Raw genomic sequence first — 16,844 nt, 5'->3', positions numbered from 1 at the left:
CTATAGCAGGAAGCCGACTGTCCTTATTCTCGTTAGTACAAAAGAAATAACAGTGAGTAGGACATGAGGAGCATCTCTTTGGAAATCGTTTTGATAAATTACAGGCTTGCAGAGGAGATGGAGCCTAAGGATAAATCCTGCTGAAGGGCCATTTCTGTCATGTATGTGCTAGCCAGTCTAGTAAATGAGGCCTTGGAACTATAGCTTTATAACTTGTTTTTTGTTTTTACTTTGGCCTGTAAAACAAATTTTGCATCGTGTGTTGTGTATTGAAAACAATTTCAGGAAAGAAATCTTATTCCTTGTGCAAAATGCATTCTGATGTTTCCTATATAGTAACAGTTTTTAATGTTGGGTGCAAACCACTAAATTGATTTCAATTCCCACAATTTAAATTACACTGCGTTAAAAACTTCACCATAGGGCACATGACTTCTTTTTTTTTTTTTTTTTAAACGAACTAAGTCTTTTTTTTTTTTAATATATTTTATTCATTTTTTACAGAGAGGAAGGGAGAGAGATAAGAGAGTTAGAAACATCGATGAGAGAGAAACATCGATCAGCTGCCTCCTGCACATCTCCCACTGGGGATGTGCCCGCAACCCCAGTTACATGTCCTTGACCGGAATCGAACCTGGGACCTTTCAGTCCGCAGGTCGACACTCTATCCACTGAGCCAAACCGGTTTCGGCAGGCACATGACTTCTTAATACTAACAAAATAAAGGGAGAAATGTGTTCTCAGAGACAAAGAAAATAATGGATTTGGTGAGAGGCTGCTAATATAACAACCCAACTTAACCTTAGTCCAGTGGTTCTCAACCTTGGCTGCACATTAAAATCACCTAGGAATCTTTTTAAAATCCTGATTTCTGGGCCTCATCCTCCAGAAATTCTGTTTCTTTGTTACTAATGATGAGGCCCAGAAATCAGGATTTTAAAAAGATTCCCAGGTGATTCTAATGTGCAGCTAAGGTTGAGACCACTGGGTTAAAGTAACAAGTTCTCCACAGTTGATGGATCTGTTTTTTTTAAAATGTATATGTACAAGTTCAAAGAAGAGATGAAAGGAGATGGAAAATTAACTTGGAAGAGAGTAAATGAAGATGAAAAACTGGAAAAATGAAACATTAGAAAACAAAATACAAGATAAAGGTATTGAGAAAACAGGTTGGAGGGAAAAAAATAAAAGCTAAAGTGATAATAAAACAGATGTAGTCAGTTTGGCTCAGTGGATAGAGTGTCAGGCCTGTAGACTGAAGGGTCCCGGGTTTGATTCCAGTCAAGGGCACATGCCCTATAAGTTTATAGGCTTGACCCCCAGTAGGGGCAAATTAAATTAAAAGGAAGTTATAAGACTCAAATATTTGAACATTGCCTATATAGAAATAATATAACCAGGAAATAGAGGGACTCTTAAGTGTGCTAGTTTCATTTTTTTAAAACAGGAGTCATACTGTCTTTAAAATATACATACACTAGAAATAAATGATTCCAGCCTCTTAAATGTTTTCTATAATTGTCCTCAATTTTCAAGGGAAACTCAGAACTAGATTCTTTTGTAGAAAATTTTTAAGTTGGGCATTTCTTCACTTTCACATTTTTTCATCTTGTTAAATCTAAGTAAAATTAATTTGCTATACTTAAACTAAATACAGCCTATGAGCCCATTTTTGTAAAGTTGTATGTATACATATGTCTATAAGAGATGGTTGGAATGAATGAAGTTCACCAGATAACAGTATTTATTTCTGGTTGATGGGCTTTTGAATCCTTTAATACTTTTTTTTTTTTAATAGACATTTAAATTCTTTACAAGGAAAATGTGAGATCTTTGGAGAAAGCTTTTTTATAAGCTTACCAACATACTTCATATAGTTTTCCAGAAATGCAAATTGGTAATCACTTTTCTGGGTGGTAATTTGGCAGTATGTCAGAGGAACCTTAGAATTTCTATCCTAATTCCATTTATAGAAATTCACCATAATATAGAAACATACACAAAAACATCTTATCCCAGAAATGAAAATAGACCACTTACATCATATACAAAAATTAAAAAATGGATTAAAAGACAAAATTGAAATGTCAGGCCTAAAATCATAAAACTGTAAGAAAACACAGGCAATAAATTTTGGACATTGGTCTTAGCAATAAGTCTCCTAGGGCAAAGATAATAAAAGCAAAAATGAACAGATGGAACTACAACAAACAAAAGCTTACACCACAGAAGAAACAAAGGCAACCTACTGGAGAAATTATTTACAAATAATATATCCAATAAGGGGTTAATAGCCAAAATATATGAAGAATTCATACAGCTTGGCATCAAAGAAACAATCAGATTAAAAATGGACAGAGGACATGAATATAAATATTTCTCCAAAGAGGACATAGAGGTGGTTGACAGACACATGGAAAGATGCTCAACATCACTGATCATTAGGGAAATGCAAATCAAAACCATAAAGAGAGATGACCTCACACCAGTCAGAATGACTACTACCAATAAATCAGCCAGGCAGGTGTGCCTCAGTGGTTAAGCATCAACCCACAAACCAGGTCACGGTTTGATCCTTGGTCAATGGCACATGCTGGAGCTGCAGGCTCAATCCCCAGTAGGGGCTGTGCAGGAGCAGCTCATCAGTGAATCTCTCTTATCATTGATGTTTCTATCCCTCTCTACCCTTCCTCTCTCTGAAATTAATAAAAAACATTTTTTTAAAATAGTAAAAATAAATCAACAAACAAGGATGTGGAGAAAAGGGAACCCTTGTGTACTGTGTTGGTGAGATTATAACTTGGTGCACTAATTATGAATACAGTATGAAAGTTCCTCAAAAAATTTAAAATAGAGCTGCCACATGACCCAGCAATTCTTTCACTTCTGGGTATTTATCTGAAGAAATCCAAAACACTAAAAAAGATATATGCACCCCTCTATTCATTGAAGTATTATTTATAATAGCCAGAAATGGAAGCAACCTAGGTGTCTATTGATAGATGAATGGATAAAGAAGATGTAGTACGTATATACAATGGAATATTTTGCTCAGTCATAAAAAAGAATGAAATCTTGCCATTTGGGACAACACAGATGGACCTAGAGGATATTACTACAAAGTGAAATAAGTCAGAAGAGAAAGACGAATACCATATAATTTCACTTATATGTGGAATCTAAAAAAACAAAAAACCATAAACTCAACAAAAACAAACTCATAGATACAGAGAACAAATTAAGGGTTGTCAGATGGCACTGGAGGGGGATGAATTAAGAAATACAAATGGCCAATTATAAAAATAGTCAAGGGATATAAAATACAGGATAGGGAATACAGTCAATAATGTAGTAACTATGTATGGTGCTAGACTTATGGTGATCACTTCATAAGGTATATAAATGTCTAACTACATTTTACACCTGAAACTAATACTGTATGTCAACTATAACTGAAAAGTAAATTTTCAATTATCCCATCATTTTTACTTTTTTAAATATAAATGAGAAAAAAATAGCAAAAATGTCTTAGGGACTGAACAAATAAATCACATAGTTCATTGACATATCTTTGAATTATATTTAATGGCAAGGGAAAATATTAATGTCTCCATGTAATTATGCAAAAAAATTTCAAAACTACATAAACTTAAGGGTGTGTATGTGTGTTCTCTACATAAGGTTGAATAATTTGCCCTTTTCAATTGCTCTACAATAAATCTGAATAAAAACTTTTTAAGGTTACAACTTCCATTAAATGTTTGCAAACTTACAAACTATAAATTACAAAAAGTGTCTTCTATTTTTCAACTAGGAACAGTTTGCCAGTTATTGAACACTGGCAATTGCTGAAGGAGGGACAAGTGAGATGCTGAAAATTACTCTACAGTATATAACTTTCATATAAAGAAAACCTAGGTTGCTGGGGTTTATTGCCCTTAAATACTTTTTGCCAGGTCATACAGTCATTTCCTTTAGGAGGGAAGGCTGAGCTGGTAGCAGTCTCTTGTTGAATATTATTTTCTTTTTGATGAAAATTTCAAATATATACAAAAGAACAAGTTGAACAAGTATACCTCATAACCTGTTCTCTAAAACCTGAAAAGGAGGTGAAATACTTGAACACTAAAACTTTAAAGAAAATCGTGACTGTTCCAAGTAACATTTTTAACACAAAAGCATTACATTGGGCCAGGTATCTCATTAACAAATAAGTTAACTCCACCACTTAGTAGGATTCTGAGGGATGCCGAAGCTTTAATATGAAAAAGTAACAGTAAATACACCTGATCTTAACATTTAATAAATACCTTTTCAGGACTGTAAATATGGCAGGAAAGCCCTCAACCTCCTGCAATAGATTTCAAGCATCTTCCATGTTGGAAAATATGGCAAAAGCCCAGGTAGTCTCTCCTATTTTAAGTAATGCATATCTGAGGAAGCAGAACAAAGATAACACACTCACTGTCCATAAAATACAATTCTTTTTACTTATTCTGTACATTTCCAAAGAAATCTATAGCATCATTTAGCAAATCTGGCAAATTTCTTTGAGGGATTTAAACAAAATGACTTTACCTCAATGTATTAGTATCAAAAATGGCTAAAAAAATCTACCAACAGTGACACAAGTTTGAATTCCTACTATAATTACGGACCACAAGTATTATTGGTAAACACCAACCTGGCAAGTGTGCTTTCCAGGTAGCAGTACAGGACTCAGAATGGATAGTCTGACTAGCGTTCCTCAGTAAAGAATTACCTTCCTTTCACATTGCCAGTACCAGTCTCAGTGTTTAAAAATTCTCCTTCAAAAGATGTTTCAATTTTATTTCCGACATCTTTAAATGTGTTACCTTTGAAACTCACTTTATTGTTTTGCACCTAAATTTTCTCAGTGATAAAATGGAGACAGCATTTGCTTCTATCTACAGCATATAGGTGTGAGGATCCAATAAAATAAGGACCATGAAAAAATCCTTGGATTTCTAAAACTATTGTCTGTGAGTTACAATACTAAATCCTCTGAGAATAAAACAAGTCTCTGAATTGTTACATTATACCTCCATCATCTAAACAACCAGATGAATTAACCAAATTTGACTCTTGTCAAAAAGATTTATTAACTTAAAATAGAAATGCTTCAAATACAGATAAAAGCAACTTTCTGTTCAAGTCTGAATATTTTCAATATACTGTACAAGAATGTAAAAGAAAAAAATTCTGAATCTTCATGTTGTAGTTTTATTTTATTTTTTTTTTACCTTTTAAAAAGTTTTTGGCACTACAAGGTTCTGTAAAGAATAGAAGTGACAAATTTAAAACACATGAAAGTCTTTCTAATTCTTAAGAACAATATATATAAAGTCTGAAGCAACCAAAGTATGAATACAGCTAATAGAAAATAAAGAATGTAATTTTTTAAATTCTCTCTTTATACAATTCATCAAGGTTAAACAAAACATAAAATTCCCTTAAAAATAGGGTAATAAAATAGATGAAATTTGTATCACTCAATTTGGTGATACTAGTAAAAACTATAGTTCATATTTATATACAAATAATACAGTTCTTAAAAACAGTCTTAGAATTTAAATAAGCTATCTAAACGTGTTAAAATTTTAAATCAGGACCTGATTTGTTTTGCTTTCCATTAAATGTCACTTTTTCTGCTGAATGTAACTGACATTGAGGTACGGATACCCTTGAGACAGCAGGATTGGCTGGTTGCTGTGCATCGGTAGACCAGCTGAAAGAAAATGGACTCGCATTACTCCGACACGTTTCCTCTTGGTGGGTGGGGACAACGCTCTCTACACCGACGGGTGGCACATCTGTCTGTTGGACACAACACAGACAGGAAACTGAAAGGCTTGTGCCTATTTATCTGATAATCCCCTAGAATTAACTTGCAGCTATTCTTTTTTTCTATTTAGACAGTGAAGAAGTGACTAAGCATGTCAAAACATTGGGTCGGGGGGGTGGAGGGGGGGAGGGGGGAAGGAAAAGAAAATGTAGGTATGTGAAAGCAAAGAAAGAAGACAAAAGAGAGATGGAGCGGAGGAATCAAGGGAAACAAACCCACCAGGGAAGAACTTCAGACTCTATTCCTAAAAAGGCTTGTATGACCAATGAAACTTCCCTCAGCCCTAGTTCTTTGCTCAGAAGAAGAAAAGCAGTCATCGTCAAGGTTCTGCCAATCTATAATACTGGGATGCCCCAGCAAAACATGGATAGTTTAGGAAGCCTCACAGTCATACCAGTGGCTTCCCCTTAAAATTATCATTTCATTCAGTCAATATTTCCTGAGTGTATTTCTTTAATTTCTTAAACTCCTAAGTTTAACTGTAATAACTGATTCTAGTTTTCTGAACTAGCTTAACGAAGAGCTGAACATTCCCTACTAGGATTGAGATACCTCTGAGGCAAGTAGGCTAGATAAAATCATCTAAGTTCCTTGGCTTTCTCCTTAGTTTATAGTATTCATTACTTAGATTAAAGCCATTACTGGTACATTAGTACCAAGAGACTATAACGAATTCTAATGTCATTCAAATCTTAGCTTTACTAATCAAATCTGACCATGTCACTGCTCAACTCAAAAACTTCTATTAGAGCCAGCCGGTGTGGCTCAGTGGTTGAGCACTGACCTATAAATCAGAAAGGTCATAGTTCAATTCCCAGTCAGGGTACATGCCCGGGTTGCAGGCTCAATCCCCGGTGGGGAGCATGCAGGCGGCAGCCCCTCAGTGATTCTCTCTCATCATTGATGTTTCTCTCTCTCTCTTGCTCTCCCCTTCCTCTCTGAAATCAATAAAAATATATTTTAAAAAACAGAAACTTCTATTAGATCCTGACTTCCGAATAAACTGAGTCCAAACTCTCATGATATGGCCCCAGTCTACCTTCTCTAGTCTCTTCACCTATACAGTCTTTCCCATTTACCATCCTCAAGTCCAGCCGTGGGCAAACTACGGCCCGCAGGCCGGATCCGGTCCGTTTGAAATGAATAAAAATAAAAAAAAAATAAAAAAAAAAAGACCGTACCCTTTTATGTAATGATGTTTACTTTGAATTTATATTAGTTCACACAAACACTCCATCCATGCTTTTGTTCCGGCCCTCCGGTCCAGTTTAAGAACCCATTGTGGCCCTCGAGTCAAAAAGTTTGCCTACCCCTGCTCTAGTCCTATTATATCTAGGGGAAAAAAATCCTGTACCTCTTTCAAGGTCCAGTTCAAATGTAAAAATCTTGTGTGATTTGATCCCTGGTGCCCATATTCTGCTCTCACTGCTAAAGCAACGTCATTTGATTCCTCTACGCTCCTATTCTTTTCTATTTTACATGTCTGGCTCTCCTAATAAAATACCGGTATGCATTAAGTATGTGAGTCTTATTTAATTCTTGCTTGAGCAATAAGCACCTATCATAGTCTGATAAACGGTGTGTTTTCTCAAATGTTTACTGAATGCATGAATTCTCTCTCCCAAATCCTGACCTTCACAAAGGCTCCTTGTCCCAGAACCCACCCAGCACATTAATAAATTGGTAAGCAACAGTACCTTGAGTATAGAAAGGTTTGTTGGGCTGAAATCTGGCATTTCCCTGATGCATGAAGTTTTGATGCAAACCATAAGGCCACGAAGCTGGGACAAGAGGAAAATGGGGGCGTGGTGCATGTTCCCAAGGAATTGGAGGATTTAGTCCTGGAAAGCCTGGTTCTGCATTTCAATAAGAAAGAAAAGACATTTTAAAACATCAGTTTGTTCACTCATATGGTTCTTCATTCCACAAAGAATACCTATGACTGGCAAGAACTATGCTAAATGCAAAGGATACCAAAACATTTTTTTAAAAAAAATCAAACACTGTCATTGTGCTCAATTTACTTATACAGGAGACATATAGAATATATGTGCAATAATATGTTGCAATTGCTATAACATCAGTAGAAGGTGTTCAAAGACAGGGCTAAACAAGTTGTTCAAGGATAAAGTTTTCCCTAAGATAACTGACTAAAATTAAGTTTTAAATTAAAGGAACAAGTTATGTAAAACGGGGCAAGGATGGCATTTTAGACAAAAGGAATAGCATGTTTAAAAGTCAGAATGCAGAAAAGCACAGTAAATTTGGGAAGCTTCAAAATAACTGACAAAATAGAAATAGGGGTAAAGGGAGGAAGTGGAACAGAAAAGGCTGAATAGGTAGGTAGGATTTGTATTTCAATAAAACCTTAGTACATCATTGAAGAGTTTACATTTTATCCAAAGACAATACCAACTATCCTAATTATATCTTGGCCTAAAAAGCGATTCTATTTATTAGAAGCTGAGGCACTGTTGTATAATACTTGAGAACTAGGGTTTTAGAGCCAACAGGTCTAATAAGTTCAAATCATAGTTACAAAAATTACTAAGGCTCAATTATGAACCTCAGGTTGTTGTGAGGATTAAATTAGATAACAAAAATAAAAGTGGCTTGTACAAGTTCTTGTATATAAGTAGGCACTCAAAAAAATATGACTCCTATACTTTCTCTGGCAAACTATACCCACCAATCTACTTCCCTTTGAGATGATCTTTAAGTGTAGTATTCCCTGTATCTTCTAGATTATTACTGGTGGTTTTTCTCATTTAGGGTCACAATGAGGCAAGAAATAACTGAAAGACGCTACCCTTATTCATTAAATATCCTATCAGAAACTCAAATTAGGAGATATAGTCTATGGAGGAGTAGGGAGCAAGAAAACTAAAATCCATACTAGCTGCATACAATGAATGGGCTTTGCTTGAATATCGATTCAAATAAGTAAAAAATAGTAATTTTAGAGAAATAGGGGAAAAGGAACAAGGGCTGGGTATTAGATAATCCTGGGTATGGTCTTGATTGTTTTTAAGAGATAAAGTTTACAAGAAAATTTGATACAATGTCTCATATTTGATTAAATAATCAAGCCCCCAATTTTTTTAATGGCAAGAAGGGGTCAGATAAAAGAACAGCAAATGTTGGTAACTATTAAAGCTGCTACAGGGGTAGGGAGAATTCATTATATTTTACTCTCTCCTTTTGTGTACATTTCAAATTTTCCATAACAATTTTTAAAATAAAAATTATTACTAAAAAGCTGGATACAAAACTAGATTTATGGCATATATGAACTATTTATAAATATGCAAGTATTAGACAATGAATGGGTGGCAATAAACCAAAATATTACTTAGCAATTATGTATAGGAATTAAGATTATGAATGATTTTCTTTTTCAAATGTCCTATAATGACTATCTATGACTTAAATATCAGAAAAAAAAATATTTTAATGCTACAAAATGCTACCAATATCTCTTTCTTTCCAAAGACTTGCTTCTTATTGGGAGGTAGTAAGAATCTAGGGCAAAGAACACAGGTTTTGAAGAAAAAAATTGGATTAAATCTTGGATCTACTATGATTTATTATGATAACATGATAGTTAAGTTACTTACCTCTTCAATTTCTTCAACTGTAAAATAAGTGCTAATAATACATACACAAAGCAGTGTTGCAGTCAAAATTTCAAATACGAAAAAGCGAACATTTATGTATATTACATTTAGTATTCATAACATTTCTGTGAGTTAGATACTATTCAATCCCTATTTTACAGATGAAACCAATGCACAAAGAAATTAAGCAACTGCCCAATGCCACATAATAAATGGTCCCTCCACAAATATTGCTTGTCATCCTTTTCTTCACATTTATTTCCCCAAGTTCAACTAGTAATACTAATCACCCAAACTTTTCTACAGACAGACAGACAGACACAAAAGAAGAAAAAAAGGGTTACCCGAATTCCCCACTGCACCATTGTTCACCAGGGAATTTGGAGCCACAGTACGAGGCCAGTGTCCATCATGAGAGGAGTTAGGGATTGCCACAGGTCTGGCAGCAGGCTGTGCAAAGATGATGCTGGGATCGTTCAGGCCAATATTGCTGGGGGCACTGCCTGGTGCAGAATGGATCACTGGGCCATGGATAGGCCAGGATGGGGCAGGGATCTGGAGGGGATGCATTGGCAACAATCCCATATTGTGCATGGGAGAATACTGAGCTGGTGGTGACTGGGGAAAGTTATATATAGGCATCTGGACCTGATGGGGGGGCTGGGCTCCCTGCTGAGGTGGGCCAAGTTTGGGTTGGGATCCTGGCTGGGATGAAGCCTGGGTAATGGCAGCTGATTGGGAAGGGTTCTGTGGAAATGGTTGGGGCTGGGGAGAATAAGATGGTGAATCAGACTGCAAAGGAAAAAAAAAAATACATTTTAAAATTAATTTATAAACATCTTAATTTTATAAAAGCAGAGATTATCAAAATAGAAAATTATGGAGTTATTTCATTAGAACACTAAAAAACAGAGCTCTATGATGTACATAACAAATAGCAGAATCCCAGATTACATGAAGGTAGAATTTTCAAAAGGTTCTCAAACCCACCCTCCAATAGGTATTACCTCATAAACCTTTTTACTGCCCAAAGGAGAACCCAGAAATCATTCTCCATCATGTAGAACCCACATTTCCAATTGTAACTAGAAACTTACATCTAAATATCTCACAGTCACTTTCATTCCGTCCTTCAACAAGTATTTACTAAGTGTCAACAATTACATACTAAGCATTGTTCAGAAATTAAAAATACAATACTCATAGGTATGCTCCCATGGAGCTTAAAATTTGTGGGGAAAGGAGAAGGACCAGATCACGATTACATAAGCAATCACAACAAAGTACAATTATTACTATGAAAAAGAATGTAATAGTGTACAGTGTATACTGAAATCACAGAGTGACACTTAAACCAACTTTGGAAGAAGAGGGAAGGTAAGATGGAAGAAAGAGGAAACCAAGGAAAGCTTCACAGAGAAAATGACCCTAAGTTGAGACTCCAGGGTAAGTAGAAACCCATCTGATTTAAAAGGGTAGGAATACAGAGTGTTTCAGCAGAGGTAACAACATGACTGAAAATCTGTAAGCACAAAAACATGTGGTTTTCCAAGTAATTGGAACCTAAAATAAGTTTATTATAAGGGAAGGGGAATGGCAGATCTGAGACTGAAGAACTACATAGGGGTAAATAATGAAGGTTCGTTCCTATAGGCGCTATAGTTTAGACTCCATCCTGAGGGCACTGGGAAACCACTAAGGGTTTCAAACACATCAGAAACATGATCAATCTGCATTTTAGAAAAAATGTTCTGGCTCAATAGGAATGAATAGAGAATATTTTAAATAAAAGACTGCTGAGACTGTTTAAAAAGCTGCTATAATAAATATAGAAGTCCTGAGATGATGGTAGCCTATGCCAAGGAAATACAATATAGGGACAAAGGGAAGCAAATGGTTGAGCCAACTTTTTTTTTTTTTTTAAATCCTCACACGAGGATATGATTTTTAATTGATTTTGAGAGAAGGAGAGAGGAGAAGAGGGGTAGAGGGAGGGAGAGAAAGAGAGAAGGAGGGAGGGAGGGAGGGAGAGAGGGAGGAAGGGAGGGAGGGAGGGAGAGAGGGAAGGAGGGAGGAAGGGGGGAGGGAGGGAGGGAGAGAGAGAGAGAGAGAGAGAGAGAGAGAGAGAGAGAGAGAGAGAGAGATATCAATGTGAGGAGAGAGAAACATTGATCAGTTGCTTCCCACATGTGCTCCAACTGGGGATCCAACCCACAACCTAGGTATATACCCTGACAGACAATTAAACTTGCTACCTTTTTGGTATACAGGATGACGCTCCAACCAATTGAGCCACCTGCCCACGGAGAGCTGATTATTTTAATATGCACAAATACCAGAACTTGGTGACTGATTGGATGTGAGGGTTGAGTGGCAGGGAGTAGTTCTGGAAACTAGATAGTGGGATCATTTAATGAAAGGGTGAACATAAGAGAAAGAGGGGAGTTGGAAAGAACATAAGCTACATTCTAGACATGTTGAGGTTGAAGTGCTTTATGAGACATCAGAATAGTAACATCCATTAGACTCTTCCCAAATCTCAGCTGACAGAAAAGTAAGTGCTAGAAGCAGAGAATGAAAATTAGAGACAATATAGGAAAGTGGCTTAGAGCATAGGTTTTGGAGACAGCTTGAGGGTTTAAGTTCTGGTTCCAAGTATCTGTTGACCTCAGGCAAGAAACTCAAACCTCAGTTTCTTCACCTCTAAAATATAAATAACAGCCCTAACCGGTTTGGCTCAGTGGATAGAGCGTCGGCCTGCAGATTGAAGGGTCCCAGGTTCGATTCCGGTCAAGGGCATGTGCCTTGGTTGCGGGCACATCCCCAGTAGGGGGTGTGCAGGAGGCAGCTGATCGATGTTTCTCTCTCTTGGCCTGACCGGTTTGGCTCAGTGGCAGGGGTGGGCAAACTTTCTGACTCGAGGGCCACAATGGGTTCTTAAACTGGACCGGAGGGCCGGAACAAAAGCATGGATGGAGTGTTTGTGTGAACTAATATAAATTCAAAGTAAACATCATTACATAAAAGGGTACGGTCTTTTTTTTGTTTTGTTTTATTCATTTCAAACGGACCGGATCTGGCCCGCGGGCCGTAGTTTGCCCACGGCTGGGATAGAGTGTCGGCCTGCGGACTGAAGGGTCTCAGGTTCGATTCCGGTCAAGGGCATGTACCTGGGTTGCGGGCACACACCCAGTAGGAGGTGTGCAGGAGGCAGCTGATCAGTGTTTCTCTCTCATCGATGTTTCTGACTCTCTATTCCTCTCCCTTCCTCTCTGTAAAAATCAATAAAATATATTAAAAAATAAAAAGCACTATGTAATCTGGAAGGTTGCATTTACCAGTCTGCAAAGATCAACACTGTCACCCAGCCAAAACAGTACTATCTCCTGGCCAAGACTAACCCCTTTGCAGGCAGAGTACTTACACATTCTGAGGACTGTCTAGTCCTTATGGATTGATCACCCTGTTGCTGGGATGAATTAGCCACTTGTTGGGCATTTACAAGGTTGCGAACCAGCTGGGCTGCTAAGAGAAAACATTAGAAAGAAAATCAAAAGAAAGAAAATAGCAGAGAAATGACAATCTAAAGTCTCAAGTCTAAGATCTTATAAACTTGGACTTTTAAACTATGAAATGTTAGCGAAGGACTTACAACAACTATTTTTTAAAGCCATTTTTCAATCCTGATCATTAGAAAATACAATGGTCCTAGAAACCAGAACAAATGTCACACTGTTTCTCTTAAGGAGACAATATATTTGAGAAATTACCTTCTGTAGGAAGAATCTGAATAACTGAAAATCATCACTTCTAAAATATTTTTTTCTTTCAGTACACTCTCATTTGGGTTTTTAATTCTTAAAATTCCTTATGAAATATAGAAAGAACAGATCTCCCTCTCTCTCTCTCATAACAGCAGTGGGAAGAGATATAATTTCTCATATATATATATATTTCCCAGAAGAAAACTTCTCATTAATTTGAGGGGGGGAGGGGCGTGAGAGAGTTAATTTCTGTTAACTTTTTTTTTAATTCAGAGAGAGGAAGGAAGGGAGAGGGAAAGATACAAACATCAATGATGAGAAATATCAATTGGCTGCCTCCTGCATGCCCACCTACAAGAGATCAAGCTCACAAGCATTTGCCCTGACCGGGAATCAAACTGTAACCCCTGGTTCATGGATCAACACTCAACCACTGAGCCACACCAGCTGGGCTGTTAACTTTTATATTGAGAGAAATAGAGTGTGACTAAAATCTAAAAAATACTTAGAGGGAATTGACTGAATACAACAGACTGCTAAGACCTAGAAAGTGAACATATCCAAATACTGTTCATTCAAGATAAAAGCCTGTCTAAATTTTATCTTTTTAAGAAATCATAAGGTCCAATATCATACAGATAGGTTTGGAACAGAGAAGAATTAGAGTCCTTAGAATGACATCAATATAAATTACTTCATTTTCACCAGAAACTATTAATCTTTTCTATTTACCTGCCACACTGCTATTCCTCTGACGGGCCAGCTTGACCTCTGGGCACTCCCTTCTTACATGTCCCGCATCTCCACATATGAAACATCTGAGGTCTCGTGGTTCTCTTAAGTCTCGAGTTTCATGGAGGTCTCGAGGGTCCAGAAGGTCTCGAGAGTCTTTCTCTTCTTCATTCCCTTCCTTCTCTTCTTCGCTGTCTTTCTTCTTTACTCTAAACAGTAAACTGCTGATACCAATAATGTGGGGCTAGGGACTTGTAAACTGAGGGAGTCACAGAACAACTAAACTATACAAGAGTCTCACAATTAAAAGAACATGCCCATGTTTCATGCATCTTTTTGAAGGCAAAGGAATTCACATTTATAGCACACCTACTCATATGGCAAAAACTGGGTATTCCAGTACTTTTATAATAAAATATCAAATTAAAAACATTTTTAAAACATCTAAGTTTAATCTTGTAACAATCCTTAGAGATTGGTATTTATTATCTTCATTTTACAGGGGAAGAAACTGGGGTTTAGAGAAGATAAGTATCTTGCCTAAACTTAGCAAATAAAGTAGCAGTGATAAAAACTAGAGAGCCTGTTCTCCCTGAAAAGTGCTAAGCCTTTATAATTAGGAAAGACATGGTAACTAAAGAAGGGATTTTCCTGGCCTATTAAACACAGTATATATATATATATATATAATGCAGGAAAGTATTTTTCATAGTTATATTTTTAAGGGGTACATAAAATGCATGTTCCTTAAAGTAAATGTTATATACCTCACAGCATATACCTAAAAAATTCAGTTAATTATATTTTAATTATCAGTAAGACTGTGAGGTCCTCAGCCAGAATCCCATGACTTGGTCTTTTTTTTTTTTTTTCTTGGCTCCTAGCACAGTTCCCAGCATACAGTAGGTGTCAATAAATGCTTATTCAATTAAAAAAACAAAACATTAAATAAATGAATGAACACTATGAGACACCATGGTATCACAAATAAAGCCCTGAATTTTCTCACTTAAAGATATCTGAACACAGTTATAGCTACAATTGACCTTAACTTTAATTTCCCTGTAACACTGATACAAAATCATTTGCCAACCTTCTCCTTTTAGGACAGTCTTTCATGTAGTGGCCTATTTTTCCACAAACACGGCAACATCGATCATTGGGAGCCAGTTCTCCATCTGTTAATACTCTGGAATCGAAGAAGTACTCCTAGGGAGAAAATACAACTTTATTAGAAAAAAATCACTATAAACTTTTTAAAACAAATGGAAAGGAGACCAACATGCAAAAGTGGTTTTTTTAAAAAATAAAATAAATAATAACAAATATTTCACTGCAATTAAAATGACGTAAAAATCAGATTCATAGGAAACAAAATGAAAACACCAAAAAAAAACCTAACAAAAAAAATGAGATTCAGAATTATCACCATCAATATCTCAGTTGCTAACAAACACTTTACATCCACACAGTTTTCTCATTCATCTGCAGCATCTCTGCATAATATCTCAATATAGTAGATACTATATTCATTTTTATTTCATACTTGAGGAAACTTACCTTCAGAAAAGTCATTTGCCCATAGTAAAAAAGCTGATAAGTAGCAGATAAAGAAAGGATTTAAAGCTAAGGCTATCTGACTCCAAAGCTCATGCTTATTGCTATAGCAGGCTACTTCTGGAAAGGAATTATTCTCTGTATAAAAGAGCTCTATGTAAATAAGAAAATCTTTTGATGTTTTTAGTATTTTTAAAATTAATTTTAGAGAAAGAGGAAGAGGAAGAAAGAGAGAGAGAGAATCATCAATGAGAGAAAATATCAACATCAATCTGCTGCCTCCTGCATGCCCCCAGCTGGAGATCAAGCCCATAACCTAAGTCATGTGTCCTGACCGGGAATCATCGAACTGGTGACCTCTTGGTGCATGGGTCGATGCTCACCGGCTGGGCGAACCAAGCTCACTTTTGTTTTATGAGAGTACCTTCTAAGCTTTAGCTCCATTTGGCACTATCACAAAGACTAGCTTGTTCTGACAATACACATATCTCTGGAAAGCAAGAAAAGATATCTCCTTGGTATTCTTCAAATCTATCTAAAGTCAAGGATAAAAGTAGGAGACATACTCACAATAATAAGTATTGGTGAGGATGCAGAAAAACTAGAACACACATATATTGATGGTGGAAACATAAAATAGCACAGCTGCTTTATAAAACAGTTTGGCAGTTCCTAAGAAAAGTTAACATAAATTTGTCAAAACGACCCAGCAAGTCCACTGTTAGGTATATACATACCCCTAAAATGAAAACATCCATCCAGACAAAAATTTGTACAGAAATATTCACAGCAGTGTTACTCATAATTGCCAAAAACTATAAAATACACAAATAGCCAACAAGTGAATGGATGGATAAAATGCGATATATATCCATTCAATCATAAAAAGGAATGAAGGAATGAAATTTTGATACATGCTACAACATGAAGAAGCTCTAAAGAGATTACACTAAATGAAAGAAGTCAGTAACAAAAGGCTACACATTCTATGATTCCATTTATATGAAATATACACGATAAACAAATTTACAGAAACAAAAAGTAGATTAGTGATTTGAGGAGTGGGAGAGAGAACGAATGGGGATTGACTATTAATGGGAACAGGAGTTTCCTTGAGAGAGGATGAAAATGTTCTAAAATTAGATTGTGGTGGCAGTTGCACAATCCTGCAACTATACCAAAAAACACTGTATTGCTCACTTTATATGGATGAATTATACAGAATGTGAATTATATTTCAGTAAAGTAGTATTTTTAAAAATTCCTCACATTTACTACTGATGAAACCAGTGTAGCTAAATAAAATCA

At 36.2% G+C, this 16,844-nt stretch overlaps 1 protein-coding gene across 1 annotated transcript in view; it reads right to left on the bottom strand.

Annotated features, from left to right (window-relative positions):
- Positions 1–4,233: 4,233 nt before the first annotated feature.
- Positions 4,234–16,844, bottom strand: part of TUT4 (terminal uridylyl transferase 4) — a 100,460-nt gene continuing 87,849 nt past the window's right edge. The window contains exons 25-31 of the mRNA XM_081087118.1: positions 15,073–15,188; positions 13,980–14,188; positions 12,908–13,008; positions 9,828–10,275; positions 7,564–7,722; positions 5,634–5,749; positions 4,234–4,433 (exon numbers count right to left, since the gene is read on the bottom strand). Of these exons, the coding sequence (XP_080943244.1) occupies positions 5,661–5,749; positions 7,564–7,722; positions 9,828–10,275; positions 12,908–13,008; positions 13,980–14,188; positions 15,073–15,188 (1,122 nt within the window). The 3' untranslated portion in view covers positions 4,234–4,433; positions 5,634–5,660. The remainder of the gene's footprint in view (positions 4,434–5,633; positions 5,750–7,563; positions 7,723–9,827; positions 10,276–12,907; positions 13,009–13,979; positions 14,189–15,072; positions 15,189–16,844) is intronic.

Source organism: Myotis nattereri, assembly GCF_964212035.1.
Source record: "Myotis nattereri genome assembly, chromosome: 3".
Classification (NCBI taxonomy): Eukaryota; Metazoa; Chordata; class Mammalia; order Chiroptera; family Vespertilionidae; genus Myotis; species Myotis nattereri.
This window is presented reverse-complemented; position numbering and strand designations above follow the sequence as displayed.